This window comes from Agrilus planipennis, unplaced genomic scaffold (genome assembly GCF_000699045.2).
Source record: "Agrilus planipennis isolate EAB-ADULT unplaced genomic scaffold, Apla_2.0 scaffold191, whole genome shotgun sequence".
Taxonomy (NCBI): domain Eukaryota; kingdom Metazoa; phylum Arthropoda; class Insecta; order Coleoptera; family Buprestidae; genus Agrilus; species Agrilus planipennis.
The window spans coordinates 357605-371256 of NW_020438901.1; the positions used below are offsets into that span (position 1 = coordinate 357605).

Here is a 13652-nt window from a genome sequence, read left to right on the forward strand (position 1 = left end):
AGAAGCGTAATGGTTCATAGTGATGAAGCGGTAGGTATTTTATCGTAACCTAGGATTAAGGGTTGAATTTTTATCAACTACTGAGTTGAGAACCTTGAGTCATCATCAATGTTATGTTAAATACACTTAAAAATTGGACCCAAACAAAGTTGGCGAAACTTGGTTAAGTGTTTATTTAGACTTCCTTAGTCCACGTGGCCAATATTTCGCTTGTGTTTAGGATTTGGCCCGCCCCAATTTATTCCAATTGGTAGACCATTTGAATCCTGCGTTGGTCTGATGCGCAAGAGTAGAACAAGCGTTGCAAGAAGTGCTGTGCATTTTGGAGAGGGACGATTATTCTTTCATGTGTTGTGTTTGCGCGCAGTTGACGCGGCTCAAACCTCGGTCAACAGTGGAACTGGAAGGACGCATCAATACGTCCGTCGTCGCTAAACTTCTGTCGATCGACTTCGTCGTGTGTTGTACGTTATTTCGTAAAATATAAGTGTGACAAGTGTTGGTTCTATAAAGAGAAACATTTGAGTTTGGTGTTTGCCTTTTACAATGGCCATACCATTTGATGTTTCATCAGATGAAAAGCTGGATCAGCTTTTCACTCGTTTGTACGAGATCCTTCAACAGATCTATCATCTCACTCAGCAAACAGCATCAGGACAACAACCCACTATCACCAGAGGTAAGTTGAGATTTGAGCTTTCAATTATTACAAACGCATATAAAGACAGTGTTTGCATAAAGTGTCATTGCGGTCTTCACCGCTTATCTCAAATGAGCAATTGGATTGAAAATCATTTATTCCTGTTGGATGAAGTATGTTGATTTTGTGTAAAATTGAAGAGCCCTTATTCGTGACCTGTTGCTCTCAGCTTTAAGCAGTCGTGGTACAAATTACTCCAACCATTCGCTTGTGAAATATCCGCAACCCGTTGTCGGTCTACAGACAGGTTGGAACATGTTTGAAATATGTGCTTGACATCCTATCCAATATCTGCTTTCTTTCTTAAGTGAATTTATTAGATTGAGAGTTTTGAGCATTGCTTATTGTTGCTTCTTATCGTCCAGAATTAAGCGCACGTGCTAACATATTTCACGCCGTTTTATTTGCGTTTAATTTTGTTTCAGGTTGGTTTAAACTTTTTATCTTCGTATATATTATTTAATATTTTTTCTAGAGCAGGTTAATATTTTATTTTATTTTTAATTTTTAATCCTTTCAGAATAATAATGCACGCATAGTTTTGTAATTTTTTTAAGACGCTCTGCGATTATTATTTTTATTTGCTTTCGCTGAGTGTTTTTTTATTTTTTTATTTTTAATATCAATGCATCACGGATACAATTTTTGGGGCCCGTGTGTGTTGAATAAATTTATTTATGGCGTCTGCCAAAGGTAGATACTACATGTATTAATACTTATGCTTTGCTAAATTTAATTTACGAACCACCTGCGCAATTGACTTTTTCCCTTATCGATGAACTATATGTATAGCAGATATGTCCAGTAGTGGCGTTCTCGGACTATTTAATTTGATGAGTAATTTTCTTCACGCATAAATTACTTGGAGTCGGTGAAAACTTGACTGTAAAATTTTTAATAATTTATTGTGGAAATAAGGAGTACTTTGTATTAAATCTTTTTTTTTGTATAATTTGGGCGTAGCTTTTTTTCTGTGCCATTTTGCCCGTGCCATTAAATATACTATATATATCCAGTTATATCGCAAATTTTCTGTTATTATTTAGGCAACATAAGCTGTCATTAATATTAATCAATTGCTTTAGTAGATAAACAGGGCGTAAAAGTGCCCAAATGATAAAAACATAAAGAGAATGATTGTATTTCATCTGAAATAGTATCTATTAAACATCGACAGTAAGGTACTGATTAGTGATGTTACTGTTTATGAACAAATGGAGATGTTTCGATTACGATGAAACTGACGGAGTAACAAAAAATGCAATACCTATGTCGCTTTTTTTTCGTTAGATTCGAACGGCAATTTGAATGCCGTAAATCTTTTGTTTCAGTTCGTTGTTCAGCTGGTGCGTCTCGACATATTCAGGATCACCAGATTCATTCAAGTTATCCTGCAGTATTGCCAGAGATAGTAAACGATCTGGCCCTCCTGCCCCGTCCGTCGGCTCAATATCTGGAAGGTGAAGCCGTTCTACAGCCCCAGGCCATGCCGACACCTCGACGCCGTAAGCGTCGTCGAACCAGCTCAAAATCTTGTTGCGATGCGAACAAGTCCGTTGAAGCAGCAACCGTCGAAGATGATGGCCACCAGGTATGGACCCAAGTAGGAATGCCGCTTTTGAAAATGGCAAAAGATTTCGACCCGTCTGAACAACAGTTTACCTGCAAGGTTAGTCTTTCGTTTCTAACAAAAAATTGTCATTTCTTCTTCCAATTAATCAAGAACCAAAACGCATCACGTATTTCGTTAATTTTTTATAGCCACTATGTCGATATATAGGCTTATCTTGATTATTGTTATCGACAGACAACAAAATAAAGTTAAACGTTATCCTTGTTCCAAGGACGTAAGCAAAATTTTTGCTCAATAATATTACTCGAATGAATTCAGACTGAAAAATTGATGGTCAATATCAAAGGACTGATTTAAAACCTACAGACGGCGTTATAAAACAGTTATTAGTTCTTTAAATGCTTACCATTGTTCTGGAATATGCAAGGCTTCGCTAGAATGTGAATAAACATGCAAACAATCGAACAACACGTGAGAAAGTTGATGTATTGGTTGCAAGAAGTAGGCGTTAAATAATTCACTATGTAGTTTAAGTGTTTTTCAATCAATTACTATTACTTACGAGAGACGTGCCTTTAGAAAAGACATGTTTAAAAGTCCACTATGTATATATACAGGTCGGACAATCTCTTATCCTACTGTTGATATAAACAAAGAGTTTGCTGGATTTGAAGCAATAGAAGTTTTGACGATTTTAAATCAATTTTTGTAGCGATTGTGTTGAGGTGATGCCCTTTATAATAATCGAAATTGGTCCACCCTGTAATTGCGCACACATTACTGATCATATCCAAGTGCATTTTGGCCTTGGTTTGGTCTACCACATTATAGATACGGCAAGCGAAATTATATTTAGCACTTTGTTTTGCACTACACGTTCAGGGTTTTCTTTGTTACAGATTAATTTTAGACATGTAACGTTACACGTTATCGTCTTTTGTACACTTCTTTGCAATCTAACTACTCCAGTGATATGTCATTCATTGTTCTAATACAAAAAATATTATTTATCATAACCACTTTCATTAGAAAATACCGATATCAAGTTAGACCAAAATGATTTCGGTTTTAGCGATATACCGAATGATGTATGAATACGCATAAATTGGCATTTTTTTGAGCACCCTTATAAAGGTTTGTTTGGTATTTGCCAAACGCAACCCCTACGCATTTGTACGTTCCCATTTTTACTCTAATAAAGATTCAGTTAGTTTGTTTGTTTGTAATTTTTATTTTTATTGTTGCAGGAGAAAAATGATGATGAAGTAACCGGTGCCAAGGAAGATTCTTGCCAGTCCGAAAGTATTTTTTCGAAATTGGTTCCTGACCTTTCGAGCAAATCCATTTGGACGGCGGTGATCTGCGTGGTGGGGTGGCATCTTTTAAGGACTCGGTAATTTGTTCGTCCGATAAAAAATGCACAAATCATCCAAAGCTGTAGCGATTTCTGCGGACAAGGCCGCTAGAGAAATCCAGTGATGTTGTAAATAAAGTATAGTGTTTGTTTATTTTGATAAGGAAGATATTGGCATTAGAGAGATGGGCAAAATTTGATTGTTTTTTGTTTTGATTTGTGCTTGTGAAGCGTTATTTATAAGAAGCGAATCCAGAGAATTTTAAATAATTATGTATATTATTATGGTTCAGTGTTTCAAAGGTATTTCTTCCAAAGAACACGAAGCTAATCAAATAATTGATCTCATTCTGTAAGAGCGACTGGACAAAATGCCCTATTCAGTCCTCGTTCTCAGGTATTTTATGGTTAGAATAATTTGAGTTTTTGATTGAAAAAGGATAGTTTTATTTTGTAAATGGTGTAAATAACGAAGCAAAGTTGGATTCAGTATAGCCAAAGATAGAATTGTGCCAAGCAGGTGGGCGGGACCGTCCTACGTTCGCTTTCGCTACCATGAGTCTGACTTACATTCTTTTCCCTTCTTTTGTATAGTAAACGGTGCAAGTTTTCGTACTGCCCTATTGGTTTTCCACATGATCTCTAGCTAGATTAGTGCGGTGCGGTAACAGAAGTGACGATTTTTGCTTTTAAATAGACCGAGAATAAGAAATTAATAATATTAGTAGACATCTATTGTTTTAAAAAACTTATTCCAATATACGTATACATATAATTCATAAATATTATATTTTTATCCATTTGTATCTATTTTTCATATTTATGTAGTACAATACGTTAAGTATTAATACAAATTTTATTTAATTATGCAATGTTCCACGAAAAGTCCCCCGTTTATGTTTAATTTACTTTTTTGTTAGGCTATTGTAACTATGTAGTAATTTATTTGTTGCAGTAAGGGCTAACGTGTTCTATAAATGCATACATACATTCCAATAAAAAATATGGGATTTTTGTACCTGACGCTTACTTTGACGTTTATTTTATAGCAGTCTCGGTAAAAATAAATTGTTTATTAATTATTTTGGCTTGGTAATAAAGTATAAATCGTCACTATTGTTCGGTGAAAGCTTTTGACCCCGCACCTCAAATGTATATAGTTGTAAGGGGGGGCTGAAACGAATCAAATGCCGGGGTGATAAATTCCAAAAAGTAATAGATGAAAACAGTTCTTCGCCTTGGCATATTTTCGTTTCGATATCCATTGGCTACAACTTGCATGTTGATAGCTTATAATTACTTTTTTTATATATGTATTTTGTATAGGATTCGTAAATGTATATAAATATAGTCGCCGATATTTTTAAAGAAAATTAAAGCAATTCGATAGGAATAGTAGAATAGTAATTATTAAGTAGCCTATAGGAAAACTGCATCTGTGTAGGTCGCTCTTCAAAGCGTTTCTGTGATTTGCCGAAGAGTTAAATCCTGTTTATTGATCTCTGAAAAAACATTTCTAACCGAATGTTTTCGTTATAGTTTTTGTTCCCTAGTCAGTATAGTCGTTTTGTTTTTAGCTATGACTAGAGGTTTTTCTAATATTTTGCTCGTGTTATTTGTTTTATTATTTTATAGATGTGTATGCCATAAGGACTGCAAACGTTTTCATTTATAGTCTTATTTTTTTTTGCCTTGTACATTACCTAAGCTGGACCAATTCGTGATATGCGCCATCGGCTGACCAATATATCAAACCGTTTAGAATTGCTTCTGATGTATTATATTATTTCAGATATAAATGTCATAAGTTTTATAAGTGTTTATAATATAATATTATAATCATTATTATATTTTTGTGAGGCGTGCCCCTTGCGTACAGTGCACGGCCTATTGTCATGCCCACTGTCTCTGCTACCGACAGTCTTTCAGTGAGTTGTAGAATTTTACACTTTTATATACACATTGATTTTAAAAAATAAATGTAAACTTTACTAAAGGCTTTTATTCTAATTCCGCCCCTCTAATGAAGCCCTTGTTTTAGTACTTATTACCTATATGTTTAAAACCTAGATATAAATTGAGGTTAGGTAACTTATAAAAACCTTTTGCAGATACATTTTTACTTTAAAAGGTGATAAAATGTCTTGAATAAACTTGTAATAAACATTATAAACTTACGTTAGTTTATTGTATCATCATCTCAATTGCAGTTGATACATACAGCCATCAAGCACCAAATTTCAAATTTAAATGTATTTACCGCACTGCTCATTACGCTGTACTCATTTACACTATATTTGGAAGTTATCTAACACATCACATCTTCACAATTGTGCATATTTTTCACAAAATCTCAAAAATAATGATCGCGGATCCTACGCCCTGCGAAAGGAAATTTATAACCGAAACTAATATGGCCGACCTCATTGTTGAATTTAAAAGTTTGAATAGAAGTCTTCGAGTAGTGAATTGAACCTTTTTTTTAATGGAAATTACAATTCAAGAAAAAATATTCAAATGCAGTTTATAGGTAAGTGAAAATTTTATGTTTGATGTACGATTTTTTAAATGTTTTGAAATACGTACTATTTTCTGAAAAAATAGATATATGCGAATATAATAACACTTTTTTTTTTAAAATTGTATAAATTACTTGTGGTTTATTACATTGTTTATATACGATTGTATATCATTTCAATTTTCTTCGATAAGAAGGAAACGTTCTTATATTTTCTTTTCAAAAGAGCAATTTGTCCCTAATTTATGGTTACATAGGCAACCAATATTGCAACTTTAATTATGTAATAATAGTATGTATAATTAAAATGCTAAATAACCGATTTAAAGAATTACACCGAGTAAAATTTCCTGACTGGATATGTTTAAAAATGATAAATCTTAATTTAAATCAATTTACATTGATGCATATACCTAAACTTAGGTGATATTTAAAATAAAATCCGATACAGTTTTCTGATACTTTACATGCAGTAGATTACAAAAAAAAATTAGAGTTTTAAAATGATTGCTAAACACCGTGTTTATGTTAGGGAAAGCGGTAAGAGTGTAGAAATAGCAACTGAACTTTTGGCCAAAAACAATTTCCTAGAGTATTATAAAATAAGTAACGTTTTGGAATGAAGTCGGCCGTTATTGTTTCATGCAACTTTGGTTTTGTATACATACTTATATGGTCCTCAAGGTAACCACCATTCCTCCATCCCATAAATACAGTTGTATTGAATAACGTACCGTTAAGTGGTGAAACGAATACAGGTGTTGGAACAGTCGTCTGTTTCTAAACAACCAACCCACCACTCAGCTTATATTAAAAAACCATAGCGGAGTGGAGAATGGGATAGGTTGGAAATTGAGGAAGACTGTGCAGTTGTAAGTCCTTTTTCATAAAGTCTCCGAATTTTATAAAATGCCTCATTTCTACCTATACATATTTGTGTTACGATTTTCTTTTTCTAAATTTCTTTTTGTTAATTTTTGAGAAGTACTTAAAAGTTTATTCAAAACCAAGGTTTAATCTAAATAGATTTTCGAGATTATAGAGATATTTCGGACAAATGTAATTTCTAACTTTCACATAACTTTATATTTATTTGAGAAAAATCCTTAATGAAGACCTTCGATTAAAGAAGAAGATTCCTAGACTATTCTAACAAGAGCCATATCACCAGTATTAAAAATTTGGAAATTGGATGACAGTAGTGAGAAAGTAGAACTTTAGCACTTTAAGATAAGCCACTGTGAAAGGTTCTGCTTTTTCATCCAACGAAAATTTTATAGTAAAAGGGTGGTTAATCTTAAACAAGAAGACTTGTCAAAAACGTCACGCAAAGGGTTAATAGAAACCAAAATACTTATACAATTGCTCATTTATAGTTGACATATGCAAACATAGTGCATTTGACTGTTACAAAATACCAATCTCAATCATCCTAGTATTCCAGGGAAGTAGTATAACCCTTTCGCGTGCTTCTGCTTCTGATTGCTATGTAAATATAAATGCCAGCAATTAGGAGCACACATACTTAAGTGTTTAACTTAATCAAACACCACCGAGGGTACAATCGTACGGCTCTCCATCAGCAACTTACCCCATCTTGTCTCGCCAACATATCAGTTACTCGTCCAATTATTATTTAAATTCATAAATTGATATTGGTTTTTGGAAAGCAAATGTCTGTCTTTTTGGTATACAGTTTATCGTTAAATCTGTATTTTTTATACGCATGTAGAGATTGTATTAACGCTTGTTGATTTATGAAGATAAATTTTATCGGAAATTGGACTTAAACGTATCGCACGAACAGAAAAATTACCTGTGCACGAAGCAGTGATATTATCTACCCTGTAAGTGATATTTTAGTACAATAGATATACCGATTACGATTTTCTAAAAACGATGGAAGGTAATAAAACGTCATAATTCAAGCTGAGGTAGATATTTCTTTTTTTTCTCCTTCCGTCCACCTAAAACCTAATCAGTTTGATTGCCATGCAAGGTGTTATAAATCAACGGTTTTGTTACCACGCTATTTTTTCCCGTACGATGATTTCGGCGATAAAAGGACACTAATTCTTCCGACGTTAACAAATTGTTTGATTTTATATAACAATGCGCAGCTCTGTGAGAATAATGTTGTTCGAATTAGTTTTCCTTGGTTCAAGTCACACAACTGTTGACGCCATGCTTTTCCTACCTTGAAATAGATTAGATATGTGCGACACACACTATTAGGTAAATAATGTCAAAAAAAGCCCTCGCAAATGAACGACTTTCTACTACCACCCTCTATTAACGTCAAATCGCTCACGTACCCATTGTTGTATTTTTCATTTAAAAAGAACTGTTACTTTTGAGAAAAGCAAACTAAGGAAAAACTTTTGCTGCAATTTTATGGTATGTTTAAAATTAAGTGGTTTATTTAAATAATTTTAAATACAACTGGAGATAAATTCAATTCTCACCGTTTTCTCATTCACTCATTCCAACGAATACTATGATCTTCAGAAGGTCTTTAGTCACTTCGTCTTCTCTTGAGCCAATCTTCTCATTGCTCAATAATTAGAGCAATCTAACACATCTTTAACTATTGACGAACAGTAACTAGCCAAACTAGTCCTTTATTTCTGAAAAGGATTCCTACTAACTTATTTCGCCTATTTCTTATTCATATCTCCACTGGAAGCAATAATTTTTCGTTTAGTCTTGCGTATTTGGTCTTGATATTGCATTCTCGCAAGACCAAAGCCAAGACTATAAGAACTAGACCAATATTGCTCATCACTAGTTTTGATATAGTGGCGCGTTTAAGTAGTTCATTGTTTTGAAGTATAACTGCAGTTAAAAAGGATCTGAGGAAGGGAATGACATCAGCAGGGTAGCTATACTTGAGGCGTGAAATTAATAACAATTACTAGTAAAATGAGCTGTCAATTCGAGGGTTGGGGGCGCAACATTCTGACATGTATTGCTTTAGTTGCCTGGAATTGTCACACAAAACATTCCCTTCGAAATGAAAATGATTATCTTGAAACTGGTAAATGTTTCCAAAAACTAAACGGCGATAACTTATTAACATTTGTTGACACCCTGTATACAAAAGAAAGGGCAGATTCATTGTTCGAAATGTGCAATCTGTAATGGATAAATATATCATTTAGATTGGATGTGTTAGTCGTCAGTGATAGCGAATGTCACTATTCCTTGGTTAACCCAAGTTGTAATCTGAATCATGATGTTGACATTAAGCCCCGTAGTAATCCGTCACAGCAGAACGCCAAATACTTTTTTAACTTTACAAAAGGGGGAAGAGGCGAAGTGAGATAATGTTTCGGATTGACACCGGTTTCAATTCCATTTAGATTATGCGGATGGCAGAATTTCAACCCTCGAATTCTTAAATCCCATGCCCAAATTAATTCGATCTCGATTCGTTCGGCCACCGGAAATCGTATTTGTCTTTTCAAAAAAGGTATTTTGAATTTTAATAACATTTCTCTCCATCGCGTGGAAACTGTTTTAGGGTTTCGTAACTCGAAAAGGGTAAAACGATGAAGAACCTGTTTGACGTGCACACACTTACAGGGTTCTGTAACCGTTTACCAATTGCGACCTAAATTACTCGTAAATTAACAATTTTAGCAGTGTTAACAGTTATTGTAAAAAGAATAGGTAGATCTGATGCGAAAAATACAACTTTTGATTAAGTTTATAATTTCGTATCCAACCCATATTGGATCAGTATTTTCATTATTATTCCAAAATGTGGCTGTAAGTGAAACGAGAAAGCTCAATATTATTATCTTTTGTAAATTTCTGAGATTATTGCATCTAAAACTGTTAAAAATAACATTATGGTTTTATTATATCGTTTATCTAAACCTTGCCGAAAAACTCAACTAGAAGTTTTTGTAGTCCTAGGAAGTTTTAGATTTTGTGAAGGTTTCCTGTCTGAGAGCTTTATTTGCCCTTAGTCTATTGAAAGAAAAAAAAGGTGGAAATCGTTTATTTTAATTAAATAAAAACTTTACTCATGTAGGAAATGTCAGCATGTTTTCTATGGTAGTAGATTCGGATTATTAATGTATTGGTAAAAGATAAGCAACTTTAATTTTCGCCTAAATCGACCCCTTGCCAGTCACGTGTCGAAAACAGAACCCTGATTGGATGAGGGTTTGAAGTTTATGAGGCAATGATGCATCATGCGCTGTTTTCTGTCATGTATTACACACACATCAGCTGCTCTCAGCTGAAAAATTAAATCCATCTTTTTTTTAAATTGCTTTTTCATGTTATTTGAATCGTTATAATAAACAAAAACAATACATTTAGGCATTTCGTAATTTTGTAACGGTTAATATACATCGATAAGAAGTTTTATAATAAAATCCATGAACTTAATTTTAATTTTTATTCCTAGGGGTCGTTAAAGCAGTTTGAAGGATGAAGGGGGGTACTTTACGGGACACAAATGATATCATTTAGGTAAAAATGACTACTTGGGTCTTGCGTAACGCTTAAGGAAGAGGGGGCTGAGGCGAAACGTTATGTCATGCTACAGGGGGGAGGGGGATGAAAATATACAGAAACTTAATATTTGTAAGGTCTGTTTATGGTAAACTATTGTGGTACATTACGTAAGTGCATATCTCACGTTGATGTTCAGAAGTATTTTGAAATGACAAATCGGGTCGTTCTTGCATGGGCTTCATTAAAATGGTATTTTATTCGAGCCGATGATGGATGTCACCCACGGTCACGTGTCTATTAACAATGGGAGTTTGCTATCTGATGCCATTACGCGTGAACATGTTTTTGTTCAATACGAATTCACCCGCAAGGAATATATTTATTATAGAGATTGATTCGCGCCTTCGTCTTCGATAATCTTTATCGAAGGGGGGTGACAATTAATAAACGCCGCGTGGCGTCACCCCGCAAATCCTACTACACAAACTACCACATTTTCGACATCATCAAACAATTGATTTTTATTAAACAAAAAGATAAATTACATATGATGCCTTGAAATAAGAGAGCGACTATAATTTTTATCCGTATGCACTTATGTTACACCAACTTCGCCAATTGTGAACTGATTTTAATCATTTTTTTTTATTGGATGTTGGAGCCAAAACTGGAAAATTAGATGATGATAATAAAATAGTTAGAAAAATTAACGCAAGCTTTCGTTGACCTACCTATCGTATACCTACAAACCTACATGCAGCTATAGAACTTATTAAAAAAGAAAAATTTTTTTAGGTTACCGTAAAAACCCGATGTCGTCAGTTAAAACACGACTTGTCTAGGGAAAACCAGTTTTAACATTCTTCTTTAGTCAATTCTACCTTTGATTAGGTAAAACTAGAATTATTACATATTCCCGGTTCATTCTAGATATGACTAGACTTATTTTGGTTAAAACCAGCTTTAGGACATTGAAGTTCAGTAAATTCTAGGTTTAACTTAATGGTTGTAGTTAATACAGTTCCGCGATCTCAGAGCATGAATTTCAACTGGACGGTTTCACAGTATTTTTCAAATTTTTTAATAAAACGGGATGTTTTGAGATTGGAATCCTTAAACTCAGAACTACCCTCGCCTGTGTGTTTCACAGCCCCCGAAACTCCTTTTCCATCTTAGAACTCTGGGGTGCATTTCCGAACGAAGACGTGATATCTGACAAGTTACGAGCCTAAAAATCACAGTTTGACAAAAATTTTTGTAAAAACTTACGATTTGTAAGCTTATGATGGGAAAAGACAACATACAAGAAGTAAAAAAATATATAATTAAACCTATTAATTTCCCCTATCCATCTATAAAAATTGTTGACCAAAAGAAATAAACCTGTACAATTTGTTATGATAAGGTAAGGAATCCCTGGTGCATGAATCAAGCTTGCAATTGTCCGGTATTTTTATTATCAAGAGGTAAGACGAGCTTTGAGTGGTATTAATAAGGAAAAATTTAAAAATAATTGAAATTTGAAGGGTGGTGAACAGAGATGAAAAGCATTAGCGGGAATTTTCGAGTAACATTGCATTCTGGCCTAGTGGATTGTATGGAATTAATTGCGAGACGGAAGAGGGTGACATCGGACGTGTTAGATGCACTTTGAAGTTGATGTCAGTCAAAGCATGCTTTGTTATTCGCTACTTATTATTACGTTCGTTTAAGCCTTTAAGGCTCTCTATATGCGGTGCCAGTTATGATTTCCCGCGTTTTAATTATCAGGAAACCTTTGAGATTTTCGAACCGTTACAAAGAGCTTTATTGCAGTCGCCACAATTCCTTTTTTTGTCGCGGCCGCCATCTTGATTTTAACATTCATTTCGAAAAGGCAAAACACTCCTTTGATGTCTCATTTTTTTTTATTCACAATACTTAAACTTCTTTCCAACTGCGTGCAAATTTTCAATACTCCTCTAGTTAATAATTCAAAGCACTTGTTAAAATCTGAAAACGACTCACTCGGAATGTGTTGTTTGGAGTTTGTAAACTGCCATTATTTCAGAAATTACGTTTTCACTCTTTTTTTTTTAAAGGAAACAACGAGTTTTTGATGTGTAAAATTTATCGGTATAATAAACTACCTTTTGTGACTTTTAAGTAACTTTACAAAATGTAGACTTTATAGCTAATTATTGTACCTTGTAAATGTCATTTAGTTTGAAATGCTGGGTACAAAATTCCATTTTTGCCCAAGGATATAAAATCGTTGTTTTCAGACCTCTGTTATATATTATGGTTGTAGGTATTGCTAGGAGTTGACACTCCGAATTTTGAATTCTCTTTTCTAGGGATATTTCTGTAGATCTCGATAAGATGCGCTGATGGTTATGTGTTTTTAATAATAAAATTAAAAAAATGTTGCACGCTACATTCTATTATCGTTGAAAAAGAGTTGCGACACCTATAAGAACGATAAGAAATAAAAATCGCTAAAGTTCTGGATGATTTTTGCAAGCAGTTCTGTAAGAAAGAGAAAATTTTAAAAATTTTGAGAAATTCCTTTTTTAAGTATTGGTTGGAGGGCTAGGCACTCCCTACAGAGTTGCATCAAAAATTCACCTTGTTGTTTCACGAGATCCCGAATGTTTTGAAGTTAATTGAAAAATAGGGTCAATAAAGATTGATTTCGTGGCTTCAAAATATTTTAGCGTCGAATTTAGACTAATGATAAGAGTGCAAATGCGTATATAGTGGTTCTGAGCAGAACTACTCCAGTTTGTGTATTTTTGACGTTAGAAGCTATATTTTCACCTTAGAACGCCACGGTGCTAGACATTTTCCGATCAAACAGTGATTTTTAGGATTGCAATTTGCCAAATATTCCGTTGTCGTTCGTAAAAATGATAAGCACCCCGGAGTTCCAGGATTGAAAAAGAGTTCCGGGGGTATGAAACACTACTTCTATGATTATGATTATTAACATTTTTGGGTCTAAGCGACAACAGAAAAACGAATTCGTCTATGAACTTATTTTATTACTACATTGCAG

General features: G+C 34.0%; 1 protein-coding gene across 1 annotated transcript; it reads left to right on the forward strand.

The window, feature by feature from the left end:
- The first annotated feature begins 230 nt into the window (after positions 1 to 230).
- Positions 231 to 5617, forward strand: LOC108740929. Its single transcript, XM_018475467.2, has 3 exons — positions 231 to 679; positions 2032 to 2369; positions 3521 to 5617. The coding sequence occupies exons 1-3, from the start codon at positions 547 to 549 to the stop codon at positions 3668 to 3670; spliced, it is 621 nt and encodes a 206-aa protein (XP_018330969.1). The 5' UTR covers positions 231 to 546; the 3' UTR covers positions 3671 to 5617.
- The last annotated feature ends 8035 nt before the right edge of the window (positions 5618 to 13652 follow it).

Excerpts from the sequence above, each read along its gene's own strand:
- LOC108740929 (XM_018475467.2), top strand. The coding sequence starts at position 547 with ATGGCCATACCATTTGATGTTTCATCAGATGAAAAGCTGGATCAGCTT. Across the intron at positions 680-2,031 it reads ACAACCCACTATCACCAGAG|TTCGTTGTTCAGCTGGTGCG; the intron begins GTAAGTTGAGAT and ends CTTTTGTTTCAG. Across the intron at positions 2,370-3,520 it reads AACAACAGTTTACCTGCAAG|GAGAAAAATGATGATGAAGT; the intron begins GTTAGTCTTTCG and ends TTATTGTTGCAG.